The sequence below is a fragment of the Eschrichtius robustus genome, chromosome 5 (genome assembly GCF_028021215.1).
Source record: "Eschrichtius robustus isolate mEscRob2 chromosome 5, mEscRob2.pri, whole genome shotgun sequence".
Taxonomy (NCBI): Eukaryota; Metazoa; Chordata; class Mammalia; order Artiodactyla; family Eschrichtiidae; genus Eschrichtius; species Eschrichtius robustus.
In genome coordinates, this window is record NC_090828.1 from 73,815,708 (window position 1) to 73,828,675 (window position 12,968).

Here is a 12,968-nt window from a genome sequence, read left to right on the forward strand (position 1 = left end):
ACATTTTCTCTCAGTTTTCTTAGATAACTTTACTACAATACTCCCATGTGTGATTTGCCTTTATTTATGTTGTGCTTCTCGAATATTTATGTCTTTTACCAATTCTGGAGATTTCTTAATCATTATGTTTTTGAATATTGTCTCTTTATTGTTCTGTCTACTCTTTCTTTCTAGAACTTCTTTTAGAAATTTATTAGATCTTCTCATTTTATTCTCTTATTTTATGCTTCTTACTCTTACTTTTATATTTTCCATCTCTATTTCTGTGCTGTGTTCTCAGTTTTTTTTTCAGTTCTATTTTAAAGTTCACTAATTCTTTTTTCAGCTGTGCCTAATCTGCTATTTAACTCATCCACTGAACTTTCCTAAAAATTACCAATTTTTTCAATTTTGTAATTTCCAATTTTGAAATGTTTTGAAATTTTACATTTTATTTGGAAGTAAAATTTGGTTCTTGGTTTAGTGTAGTGGTTCAGACCATATACTCTGGTGCTATAGACTGAAAGTTGTATTCCCCAAATTCATATGTTGAAATCCTAACCCCCAATGTGATGGTATTGGGAGATGGGGCTTCTGGGAGGTGATTAGGTCATGAAGGTATAGCCCAAATGAATGAGGTTAATGCCCTTGTAAAAGAGACCCCAGATAGTTCCCTTGTCCCTTTTGCCATGTGAGGTTACAACGAGAAGATGGCCATTTATGAACCAGGAAATGGCTTCTCACCAGACACTGAATCTGCTGGCACTGAACTTGGTCTTTCCAGCCTCCAGACTGAGAGAAATAAATTTCTGTTGTTTATAAACCACTCAGTTTTTGTTATAGCAGCCCAAATGGACTAAGACATTTGGATAGAGAATGTTTTTGTGCAAACTTCAGCTCTGTTTCTTATTAGACTTGTGACCTGGGGCAAGTTACTTAATCTCTCTGTGCTCCAGTTTTCTCATCTGTAAACTGGTAAAATAATAATACCTCATAACACAATATAACAGTGTTGTTTGAGGATTAAATGAATTAGTATTTGCAAAACATTTTAAAATTAAAATTGGAATTTATTTTATTTATTTATTTTTAAAATTTGTTTATATTTTTGACCGTGCCCCGCGGCCTGCGGGATTTTAGTTCCCCGACCAGGGATCGAACCTGCGTCCTTGGCAGTGAAAGCCAGGAGTCCTAACCACTGGTCTGTCAGGAAATTCCCTTGCAAAGCATCTAGAAAAGTGGTCAGTGCTGTGCTATTATTATTATCATCATCAACATCATTCAAAGCAGTCTTGACTTTTTCCATTTCTCATTTCTGTGTTTCAATTACTTCTGTTACAGCTTTAATAATTTTAAAGATATTCTCTTTGGTAGTCACTTTCTATATCCCATCTAGTAACTCAAATTCTTGAATATAATCTTCCTGTATTTTATGACCATTTACTGTGCCTCACACAAAAATTGTCACATACTTATTCTGTGACTTTTTATCATGAGCCTCATATTCACTGAGGCTGAATATTTTGTGAAAATCCCCTGCCACCTGTCTGTGTCTGTTGTACCATGTGGTTTTGCTTTTACTTATGCCAGGAGTGCCAGGGACATCTCTATTCATAACCTAATTTTCTGTTTATATTTTGAAATGGGGTTTCCTGGAATGCAATATAAATTTAAACTCCAACACTGAATAAGGATCAAGCATGGATTTTGTATCTCTCAGGGAATTACATGTTTCCCCCCACAGGTTGCCTAGACAGAGGCAGGCAAGATTTACTAGGGTCTCCTCTGCAGGTGGGCAGATTTTTTTCTCTTGAGTCTTAGTCCCAACACCTCACCCAAAATGTGTCTACATAAACTTTAATTCCAAGCCTCCAGGCTATCAGGTCACTACTCTGGCTTTAAGTTTCTTCCTTCCTGTTAGCATCTTTTGATTCTCTTCCAGAAATGTTTTATGCAGCATTTGCAGATGTTTCCAGTGCTTTGGGATATGTTAGCTCTCCATCTTGCAGAACCCCCAGTAGACTTCTTTCTTCTCACAACATTATTTCACAACTGTCTTCCTTCCTTACTAGTCCCCTTCCTTCTCAACATTTCATTTTTCATCTTATTATCTTCCGCCACTTCATACCAGTTTCTTTCCTTCCCTGGTAGTACATTTCGATCCTAGAGAGTCCCAGAAGCCCGTGTAGATTGCCAACCAGCAGGCGTGATTCCATCAGGCCATATCGCATGAACTTTCTTTCCAAAAATTAGTAAATTAGAATTTGGTATTATAAAAACCACAATACAGACTTCATTGAGCTTTTACTTTTTATTGTAGTAAAATATAGTTATCATAACATTTACCATTTTAACCTTCTTTTGAGTGTACAAATCAGTGGCATTAGATACATTCACATGATTTTGTAACCATCACCACTATCCATCCCAAACTGAAACTCTGTACCCATTAAACAATAACTCTCCCTTCCTCTTTCCCTCAGCCCCTCATAACCACTTCTTTCTCTTTGAATTTGACTATCTAGATACAACAATTGTCCTTTTGTGTCTGCCTTATTTTACTTAGCATAATGTCTGCAAGTTTCATTCATGTTGTAGTATGTGACAGGATTTCATTGAGCCTTTACTTTTATTTTTAAATTTTATTTATTTATTTTTGTTTGGTTTACTCTAAATTTTTTTTTTAATTTTTATACAATTTTTAAAGGTTACTTTCCATTTACAGTTATTAAAAAACACTGGCTATATTTCCTGTGTTGTACAATACATCCTTGAGCCTATTTTATACTTAACAGTTTGTACCTCCCATTGCCCCACCCTTATATTGCACCTCCCCCCCAACCACCAGTTTATTCTCTACATCTGTGAGTCGAGCCTTTACATATATCCTCTGGGGGAAAGAAGATTCTTTATTAGCCACAAAGCCATAAGGAGTTTTATCTAAATAGATACTGAGATCACTGCTGACATCTCTCACTCATCAGCCCTTTAAATGCCACTCTCTCCCACAGCTACTGCTCTGGCTGTCATGTTTGAACTTTCCTTAGCCTTTTAACAAAAGAAAGACTTTGGAAGCACATTATCTTCACATGAGAAGGGAATTTTTATTCTGAAATATGTAAGCGTTTAACTTATTAGGTGAAAATTTGAAGGCGCTGACCTTCACAGTAGGGGAGCTGCCTAGTCTAACAAGAAAGCGATGTCTTTGACAGCCCCAACTTATCTTTACTCCATCTCTGCCCTTCCCCCAGTGTTCGAATACTGTGAGAGGGAGCTAGCCATGTCCTGGTCACCTACACCAGGTACAGTTTTTTGTTACCAGTAATTATCTCAGCCTTACTCCTCCTCCTTCCTCTTACCCCTTCAGACTGCCAGTCAGTCCTGCTCTATGTGTTTCAGCCACTTCCCTTTGCCTGGGAATAAGGTCCAAACTCCTTACTCTGACTTTTAGGGCCTCACACAATAGAACCCCAAATCACCTTTCCAGATCCAGCAAAACAGGAGTCTTTACTATTCTTACATATGTCCTGTATTGTCCTCCTTTGTCTTATTTCATGCTTTTTCCTTTGATGGCAACACCTGCTTTAGAGTTTCTTTCAAAATTATGGCCCTTAAATAAAATTCATCTCAAATATCCACCTTGTCCAAGGAACCCTTTCAAATTTTTCCATCTCCATACAATCATTTCCCCTGGTAAGTCCTTAGAACACTTTTATTTCCACCCCTCTTTTCAGGTCTATCAGATTATCCTTGAATTGTAGTTATCCACACATTTGCCTTAGTGCCTTAAACTTAGTAGGCTGTGAATTGTCTAAAGGAGGTGACTGTGTCTTGCTTTCCCACAACACCTAGCACTGTGACTTGTGCAAAGTAGGTCCTTTATCAATATATTTGTTCTATCATTTACATGTTAACTTAGAGCATGTCCATGGCACTGCAACCTTGAATCAATCATGGAACCAGTTCTAGAATAGGTGTGACCTCTGGAGACCAAGGGGAAGGAAGGAGAAGGTAGGACCAGGCAGTGTAGGAGGCAGATCTGGCTAGTAGATTGGTGTCCACTGCTGATTATTTACCCAGAGTAAGTGGGACATGGGTAACATTTTGTTTGCCCCATCATTGGTTTCTGTTGGTTACAATGTTGGGAGGAAATGCAAATGCAAAGGACCTTAAACTCAGATGAAGAAATAAAGTGATATGGAAGTGAAAAGAAGAATCCAGTTTTTTAAGGATTTGTACTTCCTTTTTTAACAGAGGAGAGAGCAAAATCAGACTACTCAGATGATTTCTGTAATTCTGAAATGTCCCCAGTGCTTCACAATGTTAATGATTAAGTTACTATAGAGAATAACAGATTTTCTAAGAAATTTAGAAAATAAGTAGACACAATCTTAAATTACTACCTTTTGGAGGGTAATTTTTGACTAATCCTGTACAAACTAGATGATACTGGTTTCTAGATTGTTTGCCTGATGATTTTTTAAACTATGTTATACTTATAAAAATAATGTTCAAATCATATTTAAGGTTTCAGGGGAAAAGGTGATTTAATGGTGGGCTTTTATTCTCAAGTTAAAATTGCTATGCTCAGTTTTTAGAAAAATAAATGTTAAGTTGATTCCAGACTGAGCAACACCTATTTAGGAGGAGTGAAAAAGCAAATAAGAAATGAGGAAAACCCTTGAGGAGTAAATAATGAAGCAGGTTGCAAATTATCAGTATTTTTAGTTCTTCATCTTAGGAGACATTGGATGGTAGACCCCCACTGGCCAGTATTTTAGAATTCTTAAGAGATAGAGAAAGTCCAGGAGGACTGAGGAAAGAAACGTTTATAGAGTTTCTTTATTTTTTTAAAAGGACAAAGAGAGACCCTAATAACTAAGGATTGCATTTACTTAAGCTCTAATCCTGAGATGAAGGTTGTAGATCAAATCCTCAAAAAATCTACTTATGGTATAGACATCTAGAGGCACACAGGATCCTGGAGAGGAATGGTGTGGCTTTATGAAACTCAGTATGTCAGACAATTTTAATTTCCTTCCATGACAGGGTGATGGAACATGTAGCTTGGAGGCAAGCAATGGAGACCATTTATCTGTCTTTTACTCAAGCTTTCAATTCTATCATACATGGGATGCCCATCAGCCAGCCAAGAAAGTGTAAGTTGAACACCATGTTTTTCAAGCTGCAAGTCCTGGAGAGTTCCAGGAGAATTTTAAATACAAGCATACATTCTTGAATAGAGGGTTATATCTTTTTTTAAAGTGCTCTAGCAGTTAAGAAGAAAAATACTAACTTCTGTTTTGCAGTAAAAGAATTATAATTGAAAGATCTGCATATAGAATAACTTTAGCTTCTTACATTTTTCCGAATGGTTTTGGGTCCCCAGATGTATTTTGGAGGCTGTATTAATGGATCCCAGCAGGAACCAGATGGCACAATTAAACTGGGGAACTGAGAGAATTTCCTGAAAGGACTATCCACAAAGGGGTGGGCAGGATTTAGGGAACAACAAAGGGTGGTGTAGCTGGAACAGCTGTTACCAGCCCTGATGTGAGGGGGCTTGAAGGGAGCAATAACCAGAACCTAGAGGACAGCAGTATGACTAGGGCCACCCAGAGGGACTGTGGCCTGTGGTAGGGGACACAGGTATCCTGCCATGACTCAGCCCAAGGAAAGTGTGCAAACCCATGAAATTATATGCAAACTCAGGGGTATACGTGTGAATGTGCATTTTTCTGCTGAGCAAGTCCATAGATTTTTATCAACGGTCTCCAAAATGAATCCCAAATGTTAAGAGCTATGTTTTTAAAAGAAGGATATAAAATTTAAACTCATTTTGTTGTATTTCTGAAGTTGATAGTTTGTAATCCTTGTTAAGTACTTACAGGGTGCAAAGCACTAAATAACATTCTATAACTGGATAAAAATAAACCAGGAGAAGTTATTGCGTGTATTTTGGACCAAAGATTGTGTTTTACTAAGATTGTGTTGTGTGTCAATTGTCTAGTGTGTTTGGGAGTGAAACATGGAGCAGAGGAACTGGTCTGGCTGTTAATGATCTCACGTAGCAAATTACACTGAATAATATACACATGTTACTCGGAAAGGTTGGTCAAGGGATCACATTTGGGCAAAGTTAACTTGACAGGTAGTCAGCTATGTATTTGCTTTAATTGGTTGATTGATTGTGGTTTTGTTTGTTTTTTGGGTTTTGTTTATATATGTACACACACACACATGCGTGTAATTCATATATATGATATATGTCTTAGCTGTGGGTACCATAACAAAATACCAATGACTGAGTGGCTTAAACAACAGAAATTTATTTTCTCACAGTTCTGGAAGCTACAAGCCCCAGACCAAGATTCCAGCTGATTCCATATCGGTTGAGAGCTCTCTTCCTGGTTTGCAGATGACAACCTTCTCACTGCATCCTCACATGGACTTTTCTCAGTACATGTGTACAGAGAGAGAAAGAGAGTGAGCTCTCCGGTGTCCCTTCTGATAAGGACACTAATTCTATCAGATCAGGGCCCCATCCTGTGACCTCATTTAACCTAGTTCCTTATAGACCCCATCTCCAAATATAGCCACACTGAGGGTTAGAGCTTCAACATATGAACTTGGTGAGGGGAACACAAAAATTTAATCCATAACAATATATATAAATATATTAATATGTATAATTAATTCACTTTTACTCTGTGTCAGGCACTGTGCACATTGCTGGGGATATAAAATGGTTAAGATATTGTTCCTCTTTTTGGTGAGAATGCTAAAAATCTACTTTTTGCAAATTTCAAGTGAACAGCACAGAGTTAAACTATAGACACCGTACTGTATATCAGATCCTCAAAACTTATCATCTTATAACTAGAAATTTGTACCGTTTGACCACTTAGACCAACATCTCCCCATTCCCTGCCCCCAGGCCTTGGTAACCACCATTCTACTCTCTGTTTCTATGAATCTGACTTTTTTTTTGGATTCCACATATAAGTAATACCATACAGTATTTGTCTTTGTCTGGTTTATTTTACTTGTTATAATGCCCTCCAGTTTCATCCATGTTGTCACAAATGGCAGGATTTCCTTCTTTTTTATGGATAAATAATATTCCATTGTATGTATGTATCTATCTATCTATAGATAGATACAATGCATTGTGTGTATGTGTGTATATATATATACACACATACATACACATATATAACGCACACATATATATAACACATTTTCTTTATCCATTCATCAATCAACAGACACTTATGTTGTTTCCATAGCTTGGCTATTGCATAAAAGGTAACTATGTGAGGTGATGGATGTGTTAATTAACTTGATTGTGGTAATCATTTCACAATGTGTATATATTATCAAGTCATCATATTGTACACTTGAAAATATATACATTTTAGCTGTCAACTATACCTCAGAGAAAAAAGATACTGTTCTTGTTGAGGAGTAAGAGTCAAGTAAAATAGCTTGACCTTTATATAACTAGTCCAGTGGAGGCACCATTGAAAGAATTCTAGAAGTTCAGCTGGAGGAGTGCCTGCCAGATTCCCAGACTATTCATTCTTTTAAATCAGTGCCTTTTGACCCAGGCTGCACATCACCAGGGGAAATTTTTTAAATAGGGATTCCCAGTCCCACTTCCAGAGATTCTCATTTAGCTGGTCTGTGGTGGGGCCCCAAATGGTGGTTTTTTGAAGGCTTCCCTGCTGACCCTAACGTGCAGCAGTGTTGAGAGCCACCTGTAGTAAATGCACTGACACACACACCCCTCCCCCACCCCACGCCCCACACTCACCACTACACTACACTACACTCTGGCCTCTTGGAATCACAACTAGTTGTTCTTCTCCTGATGATTAGTTCACATTTTGTCTTAGAGATGGCTGTAAAATTTTTCTCTTCATGAAGCAGCTGCTAGGCAGCCCAGAGCCAATTCAGCGCCTCCTGTCTGCCAGTGCATGAACTGTATGCGACGCATCTTGGTATTAGCTTCAGGCTTTGTGCCAGTGATGCCCCTTCCCTTCCCTTTTCCTTTTTCTTTCCCACTTAGGTCTAATTTGTACTATCTTGATGTGTTTTTATTTATCCTTGTAAACTGTCTCTGATTCTTTTGGGGAAGAGGGAGAGATATGGATTTATAACGAATGAATGAACAAAGAAAAAACATACCAAAAATACATGCAACACCCATACATAGAAATCACCAGAAGAGTTTTTGCAAGCCTATCTGTTTCTTGAATAGATTTCTAGGAGGGCGAGACTGAATGAGTGGAGAAGGTGGGGTTAGAGGTGAGGTGAAGAGCTGGTTCCCAGACTTAGCGCAGGCATAGGTGAGTAGTGGCTGAATGCCTGCGTCGGACAACACTCCATGGCAGTCAAAAGGTAGAAAGAGGGCAGTTGAAGGGAGACATGAGCCTCCCAAATGAAGACAAGCTGGGCAGCCATTATCCAAGTTCATGAAAAAGGACAAGTGTTCTCAGCATAGCCTACAAACAAGGACACATTGATATCTTCCTAGTGCAACCCTAGTTCTAAGGGAACTAGATGTGATGAACTGAGGGGAATTAAACTTGGAGACCTTCCTGAAGGAGGTGAATCTAGGGTTTGGTTTTGACAGAGGGGAAAGCCGTGTGCTATAGGAGAAAGCAAGAAGTTCTAGACATCACCACAACTCTACACTGATGGTACAGAGGACTTCCACCCCGTAAAGTGAGATGTCATGGGAGGGACAGCCAAGGAGAGCTGAGATGACAACGGACTGAATAAGGAAAGGATAAGTCTCGCGAAGACTAGAGGCATTTTAGTGACAGTTTATGAAGGAAATGTATGAAGCGGATTCATTCTTCATTTAACAAACATTTACTGAGCTCCTAGAATGAGACAGGCGCTGTTTGGGTGCTTGGGGTACAGCAGTAAATAAAACAAATGCAGCCTTTGTCCTCATGAGCCTTATAGCCTAGGCACATTAATTCTGTAGAGACACAAATCATGACATAATTGCAAGCGGTGATGAGTAATTTAAGGAGGCTGCAGACGGCGTTGTGGGAGGCTGTGGGTGGGGCTGGGAGGAAGCTGGCTTGAGGAGCAGGAGGGCTGTCCCCTGGTGGACAGGTTGGAGAGCTATCTAGGAGAATCAACTCATAGGACTTGGCAGTTGTTTGGATGTGGGAATGAGGAAGGCAGATTCGTCAAAGAGGTGTCCCAGGTTGCTGGCAGGTGCGTGCGCATACACACACCCTTCTGCAGGAGCTGAGGGGAGGACTGACTGCGATTATTTCTTTCTTCTCTCTCTTTCTCTCATAACCTCCTCTTCTCTCAATAAAAAGGAAAATAAGGTTTTCCAGGAACAGGTAAATAAAAGTTCATATTGAAGGCTTACGGAGAACAGTCTGAAGTAGTTTCCACTTGGTCTAAAAATATATATGAAACACAGTGAAAACCGCACTAATGACCGCAGTGTTATTCTACCTTACTTTTAGTTCTGATGCTGGTATTTGATGGTGAATTACTGGGATACTTTAAAAACTGCACTCCAAGCATATCTACTGCCAAAAAAGTTCCCGAACTGATGCTCCTCTCGGGAGATTGTTTATTGTCATTGATTACAAAGAGACAAAAGAAATCTCTCTCATGGTTGGAATTAAATTTTATTTGAGCCACAACAATATAAATATATGTACACAACGTTACATGCTATTCAAGATTGTAAGCTCTCCTCCACCCTTCCGCCATCCGTGCTTCCCAACTCTTAAGTGTATCAGCCTTAGAAGACCCCCCCCCCAGGAGGCATCAACTCATACAGAGCAAGGTGTATCCCCTAAGTTGACACCATGCCTGCCAGAGGGTCAAACTGAATAGGGGTACAGGTTGGGTGCAGGCAAGACCTGCTTCAAAGTCACACAAAAGGATGACTTTAACATCTTGAACTCAGGTCTAAATTCACTTGTTGTTAATTCCTCAGCCTATGAGGTTAATACTGAAATGAAATTTAAAAAATACAGCCTCTTCAAAATGCATTTCCTTAAAAGAAAAAAAATTGCTAGAAGGTGATTTAATCATTTGTGATTTCTGAAGAAAAATGAAGATCTTTCTTTGCATTTCCAAGGGTTTTCATTTGAAAATCAATGTGTGATCTAGAGTTGTTACTTTTTGTGATAAAATCACAAACATGGGCAAAACTAAGCCTCTAACCCTATTACATGGTGCACTGAAATCCTGCAGGGGAAAAAAAAGAAGTATGGTCACATTTCCCTAAGTGTAGCTTTTTCATATAGACCTACATTACACTGACACTTTTTTTCTGTAAATATTTTGAATATGCATGATCAATTTCTGTCACTTGTCCAACATCTAGAAGTGCCTGACAATGTTCTAACATGAATTTCTGGATTAGTTTCAGAAACAGAGTGACGGGTAACTGTATCCACAAGTGGTTGATCTATTTTGATGTGAACCTAATTAATGCTGCATATGAAACTCCAAATGTCACAGTACAGGAGTTTTACAGTTTTAATTATTAGACTGACTTAGCTAACTCATTCTAAAATGAAATTTGAATTTAATTTAATGTAAGTTATTAAACTCTTCTACAATAAATTCTTTTTTTTTTTATTGTCCCCTGCATTGGCAGGCGGATTCTTAACCACTGCACCACCAGGGAAGCCCAGCTTGTGGGATCTATTTTTTTTTTAACTTTTATTTATTTATTTATTTTATATTAATCAGTCATCAGTTTTATACACATCACTGTATACATGTCTATCCCAATCGCCCAATTCAGCACACAACCATCCCCACCCCACTGCAGTTTTCCCCCCTTGGTGTCCATATGTTTGTTCTCTACATCTGTGTCTCAACTTCTGTCCTGCAACCCGGTTCATTTGTACCATTTTTCTAGGTTCCACATACATGCGTTAATATACGATATTTGTTTTTCTCTTTCTGACTTACTTCACTCTGTATGACAGTCTCTAGATCCATCCACGTCTCTACAAATGACTCAATTTCTTTCCTTTTTATGGCTGAGTAATATTCCATTGTATATATGTACCACAACTTCTTTATCCATTCGTCTGTCGATGGGCATTTAGGATGCTTCCATGACCTGGCTATTGTAAATAGTGCTGCAATGAACATTGGGGTGCATGTGTCTTTTTGAATTATGGTTTTCTCTGGGTATATGCCCAGTAGTGGGATTGCTGGGTCATATGGTAATTCTATTTTTAGTTTTTTAAGGAACCTCCAAATTGTTCTCCATAGTGGCTGCATCAATTTACATTCCCACCAACAGTGCAAGAGGGTTCCCTTTTCTCCACACCCTCTCCAGCATTTGTTGTTTGTAGATTTTCTGATGATGCCCATTCTAACTGGTGTGAGGTGATACCTCATTGAGTTTTGATTTGCATTTCTCTAATAATTAGTGATGTTTGCAGTTTCATTAGGTCCCATTTGCTTATTTTTGTTTTTATTTCCATTACTCTAGGAGGTGGGTCAAAAAAGATCTTGCTGTGATTTATGTCAAAGAGTGTTCTTCCTATGTTTTCCTCTAAGAGTTTTATAGTGTCCAGTCTTACATTTAGGTCTCTAATCCATTTTGAGTTTATTTTTGTGTATGGTGTTAGGGAGTATTCTAATTTCATTCTTTTACATGTAGCTGTCCAGTTTTCCCAGCACCACTTATTGAAGAGACTGTCTTTTCTCCATTGTATATCCTTGCCTCCTTTGTCATAGATTAGTTGACCATAGGTGCATGGGTTTATCTCTGGGCTTTCTATCACAAGTGGTTGATCTATTTTGATGTGAACCTAATTAATGCTGCATATGAAACTCCAAATGTCACAGTACAGGAGTTTTACAGTTTTAATTATTAGACTGACTTAGCTAACTCATTCTAAAATGAAATTTGAATTTAATTTAATGTAAGTTATTAAACTCTTCTACAATAAATTCTTTTTCTAAGAGAAAGGGTTGTATAAAATCATTCAATTATGATTTTAGCATGTGGATGAGAACTATATAAAAATGCCACAAATAATATATGACTTCAACATTATGACTGGAACTACAAACTTTCAGGGAAGGATTGGGCTTCCCAGCTATGATGTCAGGTCACGAAGTCCAAGCCGCTGTTTGATGAATCTGGAGATTAGGAGCTGAGGCCGTTTTTGGTACTCCACCAGAACATCATGGGGAGAGTTGATCTGGTCACATTCAAGTCTGTTGAGAAGTGTCACACAGACCACAGCAGCTAGAAGAGCAAATAAGACCATTACCAAACAAATGGGTGTATCTTTTGCGTAGAAACATTAACCAGACACCCCGGTGTCCCTAGCACATGTACTTTGTGTTGTTTTCCCTGTTACGTAAATGCAATCCACTGAACCTTCCAGACTTCCATATGAATTATAATTCATATTTCTGTGGACTCCCACCAAACACTCCACCTAAATAAGTTAATTGAAATAATTTTCAGCACTCTCCCTTCTCCTTTCCCCTGTAATTGGCTACATTAAGGCTTAGAAAAGGTTTGTGTTCAAGATAAGAACAAGGAGGGATCTTTGCCATCCAAGATACACAAACCTCCAGCTTTCTATCCCATTTCCAATTCTTAGAGCAGGCTTTTCTTTTCTTTTTTTTTTTTTTTAAAACATCTTTATTGGAGTATAACTGCTTTACAATGGTGTGTTAGTTTCTGCTTTATAACAAAGTGAATCAGCTATACATATACATATATCCCCATATCTCCTCCCTCTGCGTCTCCCTCCTACCCTCCCTATCCCACCCCTCTAGGTGGTCACAAAGCACCGAGCTGATCTCCCTGTGCTATGTGGCTGCTTCCCAATAGCTATCTGTATTACATTTGGTAGTGTATATATGTCAGTGCCACTCTCTCACTTCGTCCCAGCTTACCCTTCCCACTCCCCGTGTCCTCAAGTCCATTCTCTACGTCAAACAGGCTTTTCTTACTT

At 38.5% G+C, this 12,968-nt stretch overlaps 2 protein-coding genes across 4 annotated transcripts in view; one reads left to right on the forward strand and one right to left on the reverse strand.

Moving 5' to 3' along the window:
* Positions 1-5,148, forward strand: part of CCDC148 (coiled-coil domain containing 148) — a 292,077-nt gene extending 286,929 nt beyond the window's left edge. The window contains exon 16 of the mRNA XM_068545079.1: positions 5,029-5,148. The gene's annotated coding sequence lies outside the window, so the exon portion shown is untranslated. The remainder of the gene's footprint in view (positions 1-5,028) is intronic.
* A 4,480-nt stretch (positions 5,149-9,628) lies between these two features.
* UPP2 (uridine phosphorylase 2) overlaps positions 9,629-12,968 on the reverse strand; it is a 45,782-nt gene continuing 42,442 nt past the window's right edge. For all 3 annotated transcript variants that reach the window (XM_068545080.1, XM_068545082.1, XM_068545083.1), the window contains one exon: positions 9,629-12,247. In XM_068545080.1, coding sequence (XP_068401181.1) covers positions 12,096-12,247 — 152 coding nt within the window. In that variant the 3' untranslated portion in view covers positions 9,629-12,095. The remainder of the gene's footprint in view (positions 12,248-12,968) is intronic.